Source organism: Centropristis striata, chromosome 14, assembly GCF_030273125.1.
Source record: "Centropristis striata isolate RG_2023a ecotype Rhode Island chromosome 14, C.striata_1.0, whole genome shotgun sequence".
Classification (NCBI taxonomy): Eukaryota; Metazoa; Chordata; class Actinopteri; order Perciformes; family Serranidae; genus Centropristis; species Centropristis striata.
Window position 1 is genome coordinate 1,013,678 of NC_081530.1, and position 13,596 is coordinate 1,027,273.

General features: G+C 34.7%; 1 protein-coding gene across 1 annotated transcript in view; it reads left to right on the forward strand.

Moving 5' to 3' along the window:
* Positions 1 to 13,596, forward strand: part of col16a1 (collagen, type XVI, alpha 1) — a 101,339-nt gene that overhangs the window by 69,726 nt on the left and 18,017 nt on the right. Inside the window, exons 40-49 of the mRNA XM_059350193.1 lie at positions 882 to 938; positions 1,246 to 1,290; positions 1,424 to 1,495; positions 2,139 to 2,189; positions 5,781 to 5,834; positions 6,573 to 6,695; positions 8,996 to 9,037; positions 9,131 to 9,196; positions 9,305 to 9,349; positions 11,043 to 11,087. Coding sequence (XP_059206176.1) covers positions 882 to 938; positions 1,246 to 1,290; positions 1,424 to 1,495; positions 2,139 to 2,189; positions 5,781 to 5,834; positions 6,573 to 6,695; positions 8,996 to 9,037; positions 9,131 to 9,196; positions 9,305 to 9,349; positions 11,043 to 11,087 — 600 coding nt within the window. The remainder of the gene's footprint in view (positions 1 to 881; positions 939 to 1,245; positions 1,291 to 1,423; positions 1,496 to 2,138; positions 2,190 to 5,780; positions 5,835 to 6,572; positions 6,696 to 8,995; positions 9,038 to 9,130; positions 9,197 to 9,304; positions 9,350 to 11,042; positions 11,088 to 13,596) is intronic.

The following is a 13,596-nucleotide window of genomic DNA, read 5'->3' on the forward strand; positions in this document are numbered from 1 at the left end:
AAGCTTATATAAGTGTTAATAATGGCATTACAAACACCCATGACCCACCCATTATGTCTTTGCCATGCCTTTATTAATCTTATTTTGTTTGCTTATTGATATTAAAATATACTTTATTGCTCATCTATTATATGTTAACTATCAGTTAACTATGCTTTTTGCAACTACCGGATCTAAAGCGAGAACAATGCCTTATTACTTGTTAATTAATGGTTATTAAGGACCTTATTATAAAGCGTTACCTAGTATTGTTATCATCAGTTGCTTATAATTACTTTATAATAGACATCCAAACTATGTTTATAGAAAGTTTACAAATCATGTTGTAATTATTTACGAATACTTATTATAGTAAAGAAAATGTTATAATGTGTGCAACAATGGTTCAATAACATAAATGATAGCATTAATAATAATTGGGAAACATTAATAATGATAATTTCACTGTTTGTTAATAGTAAAATAACTATTATTAATCATGATTTGGATGTTAGCGGCGCCTTTTATTACAGATGTTAAATTAAATGCATTAAATGCAATACATTTCTTTGTATCATAGTACAATACAATCATTGTATTCTTACACTTTATTACATTTTTAAGGACAAATTAATTAATGTAAGACAACATCATATGTTTACGAAGTAGTATTTAAAAAAAAAAATTATATCAGAGCAGTTTGAATGCATTTTGTGCAGCATACGATTCAGGACAAACTGCACATAAGAGTCCTGAATGTTCAAAGAGCTCTGACTTTCTTACAGTAACGAGAGTTTTAATGTTGAATGAGGTCTCAGTTTTGCAGCATGTGCAGAAATTTTTGCAAAGAGTTTCACTTTAGCTTTTTTTTTTAAAAGGTCTTTTTTTGATGTATATTTCAGGGTGAACCTGGAGAGTGTAACTGCATAATCCCCGTGCACACTGGCATAGGTGGACCTGTGAGTACACACACACACACACAGTAAAATAAACACATGTAGACGTGCAATTACTTTAATCTAGAGAATTGTTGCCTCGCAACAGGCGTCTGAATACATATTGATTTTTTAAGCACACACTCAGGGGGTGTATTATGACTCCACAGGAGGCATATTGAGAAAAATGTACGTTCATGCTCAGTTATTTCCACTTTGCATCTTTCTGTGCTTTGACATTTGTTGTATTATTCTTATTTTCACACTGTGAGCTTTGAGTAAATCTTGAGGCTCCGGTGCTGCTCTGATTTTGACTGCTTTTGCCTTCCAGGGAGCTCCAGGAACTCCAATAAACACGTGGCAGCCCGGGCCTCAGGTCTGATCCATCAGCCAGCAGTCCTGTCTCATAACTCTGGCTTCATCTGCAAGCTTTGCTCCTCTTGTTACCTTGCAAAAATTGAACTTTCAGAACTTTTGATTTGTGTTTGACTTGTTTTTATGTGTTGTAGGGCCCACCAGGACCTCCCGGCCCACCTGGTCCACCGGGGCCTCAGGGTGTTCATGGACTGGAAGGACCACAGGTAAGAGAACGGGGCAGCAGGATGGTGGATTTTAAACTACAAGCTACTTCTTTTAAGGCTTTCAGCTTGGGCTACTGGGTACTTAAGAAGGCATGACATGATGATAAAGTTCATAATATGCATGTTGGAAATTGAGCAACATGATATACTGAATATGTGCAATATCTTGGTTTAAACTAGGCTTCAATAATTAATTTATCAAAAGATAAATGCACTAACACATCCAGTGCTTCAAGCTTAACCCATGTGGGAAGAGCAAGCTTTGGGAATGTCCGTCAAGACATGAACAGTTATTTGAAGGTCTAAAGTATAAAAAAAATAACATAACGCTAATTTAAGGTTAAAGTTTAATCCATTTCTAAAGTTTATAATTTGAGCAGACCTTCAAATAAGGTGATCTGTGTTGAGTCAGAGGTGTCAGAAGGACATTATAAGGTGGTGATGGATGAGCTCATGTCTTTGACAAGGGTGCATTTGTAAGAATGGCTGAATGCAAAATAGCAAGTTTCATAAGACTTGGCAAAAGAAGGATCAGGTTAGACTATTTTGCTGGTGACCTTTTGACCCTTGACCCTTGGTGGAGATGGGAGTGGCTAGCCCTTGATTGGCAACAAACCAGTACAACCTCAGTTCCTTCTTTCAGGGTATCCCTGGAAACGACGGGATACCAGGGAAAGCGGGTTTGCCTGGATACGTAAGTAAAACTAGAGAGAAAAGGAGGAGAGGCGGCTCTTATCTGCTGATCTGAGATCTCGGGCCTTGTGTTTAAATCATTCAAGAGCACAAAATTAATGCATTTGTCAGGAAGTGTTATTCTTCAGAAAGAAGGTCCTGTACTTGAATGTTTGCTTTATTTGATTTTAGTATTTGAAGTCACAACTTGTTTTTTTCAGGGAACAAAGTAATACAAGGTATGATTTGTAACATTTGGTACAAATTTCACAGATATGTAAACAGTTGTACTTTATAACAATCATAGTTACCTGATTTATGGGTTAAATCAGGTAAATTAAGCTAAAAGAAGTCAATGATGCCTGATCTCCCCCTGAGATGGACTTTGTTGCTCTTTATACTGAGTCGCCCTTACTTTGCTCCTGTTATAATTGCTATGACCACTAGAGGTCATCATCAGAAACTAAAAATATGGGTCATATTAGCTGCTTGTACAAATGACCTATGAGCTTATATTATATACAGGCTTGAGTCATAAACATTGAGCATGTGCTGCTGATCCCAGACAAGGAACAGAGAAAGTTTATGTCACACAATATTATGTTGAAATCTATTTATGGATAACTGTGGGAGTGGACATAAGGCTGGTGCTTAAGCCTGCATATTTCATGGGGACTGAGATTTATAACTTGAATTTTGAAAACACTACATGTGCATATTTGGCCTGTTGTGCATCTGGCCTCAGATCTGTTGGTAATATCAGAGGGTCTCATGTGTCCAAAGCTAGTTTACTGAAAGTAAGTGCAGCATCAAAGTGGAGAAATGGGGGGGAGTGCTAGCTCTTAGCCTTTGCAAAAGTGATAAATACTTCTAAATAATCAATATTTCCATTTCCTTAATGTCAGATGCCTGTTTTCTTCCATTTTTCTGCAGGTATAATGTCACTTAGCGTAGCAGCATAGCTCATCAAAGCCTCACAAATTGATTTGCCTTAACAGTATGTTGCCAGAGAAATCACAAAGTTAGCAATTTAAAAATCCCTTTAAGTGTGGCAGAAGCGAACATTGCACAGTGACATACAATTATAGAGAGCCTTCCTTTTGAGCAAGTATTTTAATGCACAAAGCCTTGTGCCTGTAAAACAGCCAATAGCATGCAGCATAAAATAGCCTTTCTAGCTAATGGCTCCAGGTTGAACAATGTAAAATGGGTTTGTAATGACTGTGAAACCAGGCCAGGTCCTATTGACAGACTCTCTCAGTGGAAACTGCTTTGATAGACCACCTTTCATAGTACATGTGATTGTGGAGTGAGTACTTTTATCTTAGAAATCAGTATAAACAGGCAATCTCACTCCACTGAGGCATTTGTTGAGTATTTTGCACATATCTAGCATGTGTGTGTGTGTGTGTATGTACAGTAAGTGTGTGTGTGTCTGTCCTGCTTACTTGGTGCCACATTTTATTCTTTGAATTTAAAAGTTTTGAGGTGCCGACTTGAGCTCCCAACAGATTCTCAACAGCTTCACAATCATAATCTGTAATGAAGGTTCTTGTTTTTATTCTCTTGTGTGTCTGGTATTGTATTGTATTATTGTATAGCTGTCGTATACGTATCTGTCCCTTAGATTAGGATCATGTATCAGAATATGGTGCTTCTTGGGGACGTAAACAAAACCTTTTGTTGACATGAGTAAAATATTTTATACCAAAAACCTCCGACTCCATAGAGCCTGTAGGAGCAGGTAGCATGTAGCATGTAGCCTAATGGCAACAAATACATGGTTCTACGTGGTACAGTGAGGGTGAAAATTAGTAAGATTTTCACTTAAATATACGTCTGTGATGAAAGCACTGGAGACAAGAAATGAAACAAACCAGACACAGATGAAAGTTTAAAGTCTTTGCTTGCCACTCAAATAATAAATAATAATAACTCAAATAAAATAACCACGCAGAGGTGCAGAGAAAAAACACCAAGCAAAAACCGTTTTTGATAACACAAAATTTGTTTTTAAAAAAAATAAATAAAGAGTCTATACATGAGGGAATATGCAGAAAGAGCAAAGAGAAAGACAGAGACAAAATACACAAGGGAAGCTGGGTAATGAGGAAAGGGTAAACTAATCAAGGGCGGGGCAGGAAATCAACACAGGTGGGAAAACCCATGAGGGCAGGAAGTGAAGACAGCTCCGCACAGAACCAGATCTGGCATTTGCAATATAACGCTACGAGATGGTGTCTGTGGTGAAATCCCTGCAAAAAACACAAGTGGTGCACAGTTAGTGATATGTTTTCCATCCCAGCAGAAAGGGTACACTGTAAAAAATAATCTGTTTCATTTATGGTAAAATACCGGCAGCTTGGTTGCCAGAACTTCACCGTAAAAATTACAGTGAGTGGGTTTTCTACTGTACATTTAAATGTAAATATCAGCAAAAACTGTTATTTAGACTGAATATTCCCATTATTTTTAGGGTAATTGTGTCATCATGGTGTTTCTCCATTCATTTTACATAAAAAAGTTATATTTTTACAGCAAAACTTTGTGTTTCCTACAGTTAATGACAGTAAAAGTTTGCACAAAATTTGTGCTATTCTTTGATTTAAGGTAATTAAAAGTGTCTACTACAATGATATACAATATTTAATTTTACGACCCATTTCTGATATAATTTGAAGGGGTTTACTGTAATTTCTACAAACATTTTTTTTACAGTGTAGTTCTTGAACTCTTCAACTCATTTGTATTGTGAGAACACTGTTGCTATGACTGAACAAAGAAAGAAAAGAGCAATAACCACAGACAACAAACTCAACAGGCCTCCTGAATTCTGCAACCTCAGCAATATATTTTGTTTTGAGTGAGACGGTTCAAAGACATATTGCTTGGAAAGGTTGTGACATTTTTTATTTTTTATTTTTTTTGCAGCTTTTGTCGAGTGTATCCAATTTAGTGTGTGATTTTGACAGACAAACACGATTAGTGTACTTAATTTTGTGACTTGGCAGGAAGCATTCAACTGGTTTATCATGAGTCACGAAATCCATCTCAGTGTTAATGACAGACTGTTATACAATAAGAAATGTAGGTCACTGTAACGTGCAATTAGGAAGCATACTTTATGCTAACGCTCTCCCTGAAGTCTGTCTGGAGAAGAACATTGGGAAACTTTCTTTACTGATTTTTTTATAATCAGCATTTTCCTTTATTATTGTATGTGATTTTAAATCTCTTCTTAAAACCCACCTCTTCTCGTTGGCTTTTAACACCACGTAGAGTGTTGATTTTATGTTGATTTTATGATTTTTAGTTTTTTATTGTATTCATGCATATTTTATTTTGTGCGTGCAGTACATTTTACATTTTATTTTATTTATTTTTATCCCATTTTTAATTTATTTTATCTTATTGCATCTTACTGTTCTATTGTTTACTACATCTCTTTGTGTTGTGTTATGTATTTATTGTTTGTGCAGCACTTTGGAAACCTTGTGTTTGCTAAAATCGTGCTATATAAATAAAGGGGATTGGATTGGATTGGATTTATTATTGTATTTGATGCCATAAAATGAATATTAATTTTATTTCTATTTCCCTGCCGTTTCTCTAGGGCATTGTTGGACCGAACCAGCTGCCCCGAGACAACCCTGATGTGGAGGATGCTGTAAGTTAAAGAGTAAAAAAATGCTGTTTGGGGACTTTTATGGTATGCTGTAGCTTTGCCAGGTTCTTGGCATCAAGGTTACAATAGTTTGGGATTTTTCATTAGTTTTAGTTTTAATTTCGTTGTGAATTTTTGTTTTCTAATTCAGTTAGTTTCAATTAATTTTTAGAGTGAGTTTTCTAGTTTTAGTTTAGTTTTTATTTTTTGAAAATGCTTAGTTTTAGTTTAGTTTTTATTAGTTTTAGTGTTAGTTTTAGTTTTTTTGTAATGGGCTATATGTTGGGTGCCAGATTCAAAGAAGTCATAATAAATGTTTCCTTCATTTCCTTTGTTTTATCCATCTCAGCCCCAATAAGGTTATTAACTCTTACAGTTCTGGGTGTTTTGTATTTTGGTTCTAGTGTAAACATCCCAGTCTCAGTAAACATATTCACCATGTGTTGCATGTTCTAATAGAAACACTGAATTATGAATGAAAAAAGTTGACAAAAACGAAAACTAAGGACATTTTCACTATAATTTTAGTTAGTTTTAATTAGTTTTGTAACCACAAAATACAGTTTCAGTTAGTTATCGTTTTTTTTAAAAACTCTACTTTTTATTTTTATTTCAGTTAACGAAAATGTTTTTTCAATTCTAGTTTTCGTTATTTCGTTAGTTTTCGTTAACTATAATAAGCTTGCTTGGCATGAAAACTATTGATAAGTGTGCATGCTGTATCCATGCTCTACAACACAGGCGGGCTGTGAGGATGGGAACTGTTCCCAAGGATTACCAGGGGTGCCAGGCACAACCGGTGCAAAGGGAGAGAAAGGAGAAGACGGCAAGCCTGGAGTCAACCCGGTGGACAGCTGTGACAAGGTGACACTGAAGGGAGCTTCAAAGCTGAAATAGTACAGCTGCTGTTATTTTGTTGTGCTTTGGTGAAAGTAAAAAGACAATCCTTCATTTTGCTTTGTATTCAAGTTTGAAGTTTGTCTCACAGGAATCTGTGGAATAGCCACGGATTGGCTTAACCCTTTGATGCACAACATGGGTCAAAAATGACTAATTCATCCAAATTTGATTTAAAATTAAATGACATACACTACCGGTCAAAAGTTTTAGAACACCCCAATTTTTCCAGTTTTTTATTGAAATTCAAGCAGTTCAAGTCAAATGAACAGCTTGAAAGGGTCCAAAGGTAAGTGGTGAACTGCCAGAGGTAAATAAAAAAAGGTAAGCTTAACCAAAACTGGAAAATAATGTACATTTCAGAATTATACAAGTAGGCCTTTTTCAGGGAACAAGAAATGGATTAACAACTTAACTCTATGGAGTCTTGGGCTATTTTGTCCATTTTTGAATTCTTTTTTTGGTCATTTTATGTCTTTTTTTGGTCATTTTGTGTCTTTTTTTGTCATTTTGTGTCTTTTTTTGGTCATGTTATGTCTTTTTTTGGTCATTTTGTGTCTTTTTTTGGTCATTTTGTGTCTTTTTTAGTCATTTAGTCCAACATAAAATATTTTTTTTTAATATTTTTTTTTACTTTCAAAACACTATCATGCTCAATAAAGAATTTTAAATGTTGCAAATGTGCACTGAGACATTAAACTGCATCATTTTCAATTAAATTCTGGAAAAGTTGGTGTAATACTATGTGTAATACTATAATAAGAGTAATTTGTTTCAAATAGTTACTTTCCACACTCATATATTTAATATATTTAACATGTTTATGTATCATTTTGTCACACACAGACAGTGTATCTGGAAGGTTTTCACAGAGCTTCACTTTTTCCACATTTTTTTATGTTTCAGCCTTATTCCAAAATTGATTAAATTCATTTTTCCTTAAAATTATACACACAATACCCCATAATGACATTTTTGACCCATGTTGTGCATTAGAAGCGTAGTGATAAAAAAAGGAGTTTTTATGCAAAAAGTAAGAAATGAAAAACAGAAAAATTAGGATGTATGATAATCAAAAACAAATTGATGGAAAAACCTGGAATACTGAATGATGAAATTAATTTATTGCAAAGATATAGAAAATTAAAAACTCAGTCGGGTCACTTTAGACCATGTTGTGCATCAAAGGGTTAACTCAAAATCCGTGGAATAGCCACGGAATCACTCAAATTTCCGTGAAACTGACACGGATTTGGCTACAATGCAAGTTAATGACAGTCATATCCCGTGGCTATTCCATGGATATTTGTTCCTATTGGTTTGTTCCAAGTCACGTGACTTTCAAGGTCCCGGCGGTCAGAACAAAAAACATGGCGGACAGTTCTCTCATTTTTAGTGAAAAAAATCAATATTTTGACTTAGTTTCTGCATAAAAATGGATTTTGATCACATTTCTAGCGAGAAATATATGTTTTATTTTCTAAATCTTCACTCAGTGAATGTACATAATCACTTTGTATGTTGGAATAGCCACGGGATATGACTGGCATTAACTTGCATTGTAGAGAAATCCGCGTCCATGTCAATTTTGTGTCTTCTGGTCATTCTGTGTCTTTTTTTGGTCATTTTGTGTCTTTTTTTGATCATTTTGTGGTCAATTTGTGTCTTTTTTGGTCATTTTGTTTCCTTTTTTTGGTCATTTTGTGTCTTTTTTTAGTCATTTTGTGTCTTTTATAGTCATTTTGTGTCTTTTTTTAGTCATTTTGTGTCTTTTTTTGGTAATTTTGTGTCTTTTTGGGGGGGGAAACTTTGCGTTGAATTATGGGAATGAAGGATCCAGCACTTTTCTGGAACTTCCTATTGGTTTGTTCCAAGTCACGTGACTTTCAAGGTCCCGGCGGTCAGAATTTAAAAAATGGCGGACAATTCTCTCATTTTTAGTGAAAAAAATCAATATTTTGACTTAGTTTCTGCATAAAAATGGATTTTGATCACATTTCTAGCGAGAAATATATGTTTTATTTTCTAAATATTCACTCAGTGAATGTACATAATCACTTTGTATGTTGGAATAGCCACGGGATATGACTGGCATTAACTTGCATTGTAGCCAAATCCGTGTCAGTTTCACGGAAATTTGAGTTAAGCAAATCCGTGGCTATTCCACGGATTCCTGTGAGACCAGTTTGTCAAGTTCGCATGGCTTGGTGTGAGTAGATATCAGTGTGACATCATGGCTGATAACTTCTTCTCTTTTCTGCTTCCAGTGTTTGGAGAGACTGCAGAGAGAGCAGGCAACACAAGCAGTGGTCAGTCTAAGGACCTGCACACACACACACACACACACACATGACATATGTGCACATTTCCTGACTGATTTATGTCTTCTGTCTGACTAACAGGATGACCGACGAGGAACACCAGGAATTCCAGGAACGCCTGGATCATCAGGAATCAGAGGAGAGCCAGTGAGTGGTTTTTCCATTTACATGCTGATGATTAGGTACTTGTCTAAGTACCAAAATGAATTCACAGAATTTAGGTCCAACTTTATTTTTTGTGTTTTTTTGCTACAGGGTATACCAGGAGATAGAGGCCAAGCAGGACAACCAGGAACCATGGTTAGATCTTTTTTATTATTAAACTTTTTATTTGAAGAAAAACAAAACAGCACATACATGTTGCTCTACATCCTGTAAACATGTCAAGTCTTTTCATCAAAACATAAAAAGAAATAAATGACTTTAAAAAATAAAAATAAATAAAATAATATAAATAAAATCAAAATCACATCCTTGCAAAAGCATTTAAACTCTATCACAATACTCTTACAAAGACATACTTACACCTAAATTGATAGGCAACTTGAAAATCAGAAAAAAATAAAATAATGATAATAATGATAATTCGAAAATCATAATAGCAGCCTTAATAATAGTGAGTTTATCTGCCCCATGTAAACCTTTCCTTCATCCATGTTTTCTTCTGCAAACAGAACTCAACATATCTGAAACCTAAATATTTTGTCATGGTTTAATTCAAGACACACACATTTCCTGTTAATAGCAAGACCAGAAAGCTGTAAAGGTGGACTCTTATTCTGAAATCCTTATCTACTTTGTGGATGTTCATGCAATGCAGTTTTTTCCCCCAGTACTTTGATGATTTTTCCAACTTGCCACTCTGAAGATTTTATCAACCAAAAATGCATGAAAACTATAAAGTGCCTTCTGATCACTGTCTCTTATATGAGTTAGTCAGGACTTCTTAGATGGAAGACATTCAATGCATTCCTCTTTTTTTATATATGATTTTGGAATAGCACCGTTGGGTTTTTGTATCAACGCTTTAGATTTGAAGTGACTTGAGAGGAGCTTGTGTTTGGCCCTTTCTGTGACTTCACAGAGCCCCCTACTGGTGGCAGAGAGATACTGAAACACAGAAACATCTTAGATTCTGCTGCTGATTCTCCACTTTGATGCTGCAGCACCAGTTGTCTTGTATTCTTCTAGTATTCACTTTATCGTGAGGAGAGAGTTTAAAGGTGCTCTCATTACAAATATATATATATATACACTACCAGTCAAAAGTTTTAGAACACCCCAATTTTTCCATTTTTACTGAAATTCAAGCAGTTCAAGTCAAATGAACAGCTTGAAAGGGTCCAAAGGTAAGTGGTGAACTGCCAGAGGTAAATAAAAAAAGGTAAGCTTAACCAAAACTGGAAAATAATGTACATTTCAGAATTATACAAGTAGGCCTTTTTCAGGGAACAAGAAATGGGTTAACAACTTAACTCTATGGAGTCTTGGGCTATTTTGTCCATTTTTTAATTCTTTTCATGTCTTTGTAAGTCATTTTGTGTCTTTTGGTGTCTTTTTTTAAGGCTTTTGGTGTCTTTTTTTGTCATTTTGTGTCTTATTTTGGTAATTTTGTGTCTTTTTTTAGTCCTTTAGTTCAACATAAAATGTGATTTTGAATCTTTTTTTTACTTTCAAAACACTATCATGCTCAATAAAGAATTTTAAATGTTGCAAATGTGCATTAATTTCAGAGTAGACTGAGACATTAAACTGCATCATTTTCAATTAAATTCTGGAAAAGTTGGTGTGTTCTAAAACTTTTGACCAGTAGTGTATATATATATATATATATATATATATATATATATATATATATATATATATATATATATACAATACATTTTATCTGTAAAGCACTTTTCTTAAAGTAATCTCAAAGTGCTACATATATTTTGTTCATCCTTAACTTCATGTTATCTCAAGTGTTCCTTCCACTGTGTTCTGTTTACAGGGACCTCCTGGTTTCCCAGGACCTCAGGGCCCCTCTGGTGCATCTGTAAGTTGAATTTACATATCTGACTTCATTTGAACTTACTTTAACTTTCTTTTTCTCATTTCATGAGTAATGGAAGAAGGACTCAGGTCATTTAATTAAGTAAATGTGTGAAAACAATACTGTAAAAAATGTAAATGCAAGTTAAACAATTCCATTCATAATCCTACTTGAAGTCAAAGCTCTGGAAATCCCAACCAATGATATATGACATTATATTTAAATGCAGTTCTTTACTGTTGTAGCTGGTTGAGCTGCAGATAGTTTTATCTAAATTTCCTACAGTTTAGTTCAATGATTTTTTTTCATGCAATAATGGTTCAAAATGCTGTTTTCAACTTCTCATATAGGGAGATTTGTGATTTTCTCAGTTTTAAAATAATATTGAACTAAATCTTTTTGTGTTTTTGACTGAAAAACAAGACATTTAAAGACATCACTTTGGACTTTGGTTGAAGTTGGATGGATATTTTTCTGACGACCAAACGTTTAATCGATAAATCAAGGAAATAATTGGCAGATGAATCAATTATGAAAATAATTGTTAGTTGCAGCTTTAGTTGTGAGATGATTACTTTGATAGAAAATAAGAAAAAAGCAAAGTTCTGCTTCACAAAATTGTATTAATTTTTTTTCCTAATCTTTGCTTTTCTGTAAAATATTGGATAATTTACCTGTTTTGTGCTTCAAACTGTTATTTAAATGAAAGATTAGACAAGAAATAACTCTTTGATAACTGCAAGTCTAAAGACTATAAACAGCTGGTTCAATATTAAACAATGCATTTTATCTTTGCATTCTTTATTTTGAATATAAAATCTTAATCTAAAAGTAACTAGTAGATACAGCTGCCAATTATATGTGTTGGAGTAAAAGTAGAGCTGTGTATTGGAAAGAATCTGGTGATACGATAACGAAACAGAGGTTACAATGTGATAAATTGCGATACTGTGAAAATGGGGATTTATTGCCTTGTTTAATCTAGTTTTTGGAAAAGTGTTATAGATTTCATGACTATGATGGTGCGTTTTTTTATGGAGTACAATAGAAGTTAAGTGTTTTATGCAACCAGAACAGGGATCTGCATTGGACTGTAATATCCAACATCACAACATTACTTTTGTACAGTCTGTCTGCAAGAAATCTTTGCAAGTAAACTGTTCAATGTCATGTTTTGACAATCGATACAGAATCACAAAGCCCCCTGAAGGGTATCGACCTTTTCTTACACCTCAAATGTAAAGTACAACATTTTCCCCTGAAAGTTGCTGTGGTAGATCAGTGTTTCCCCTACAATAAGACTATGGTGCACATATTTGGCCTCCAAGAGAATTGTACGTTTTTCCAATAAAAAATATGGGATTTCACATCATTTTGGACTGTTTTTACATCAGGGTACAACAAAGAAGTCCACTGAGTCAGCTTAGATGCTCTTAGCTGCTTGGTTACTGCAACTAGAACATATATGCACTGTAAAAAAGAATCTGTTTAATTTACGGTAAAATACCGGCAGCTTTGGTTGCCAGAACTTCACCGTAAAAAATACAGTGAGTAGCAAAAACTGTAATTTAGACTGAGTAGTCCCTTTATTTTTAGGGTAATTGTGTCATTCACACATCATGGTATTTCTCCATAAATTTTGCATGATAATGTTATATTTTTACAGCAAAACTGTGTGTTTCCTACAGTTTATGACAGAAAAAAGTAAAAATGTTTTGCTATTCTTTGATTTATGATAATTAAAAGTGTCTAATATGGTGATGTACAATTATTTGAAATATTTGACAGAGTTCTACTGTTATTTATACAAACATTTTTTAGAGTGTGGCAGGGAAAACCCTGTTGATGCATCAAAAAGCAAGAGAGAAAAATAGTAAATCACGCCTTAAAATGAAACAGTAATTTTCCACTTCTGATTGTAATATCTTTATCTAATCAACTCTTTCTCTTTCTGTATGGCTTTTTCAAAAACAGATCATCTAATTTTTATATCAAGCAGCCCTGATTATGTCATCACCCTGCCCTGCCCGCCTCTCTCTCTCTCTTTGTGGCTCTTTAATGAAAGTTATTTCAGATGAGGAAACGATTTGGTTGTCTCTTCCTCCAGTTGTTCAATTATTCCCCCGTCTAAGTGATGGAGAGTGGGCCCGCTGTGCCGGCAGAGCCCTCCCCCTCTTCCACCTCATACGGATTTATTGTTTTCGGAGAATAGAGATGCTAAATGGATGAGCTGTGTGAGCGCTGCATGGAATCCATTTGCGGCGTGGAAGCACTCTCCAGCAGGTGTTAGCCTCCGCTGTGTGCTGTGCTGGATCTGTTTACACTGTTTGTGAGGGAGAGAAGTGTGACCCTGCTGCTGAATCTATTACTCATATTCAGTGGTGAGGAAGTTGCTACTAATTAGTTTCTCCTCACTATGATCAATTACTAATTACTTTCTCCGAATTACAATCCTCTGTAATCACTCTAATAACCAATATCTCACAGTAATATTCTTACTGTTTTTTTTTGA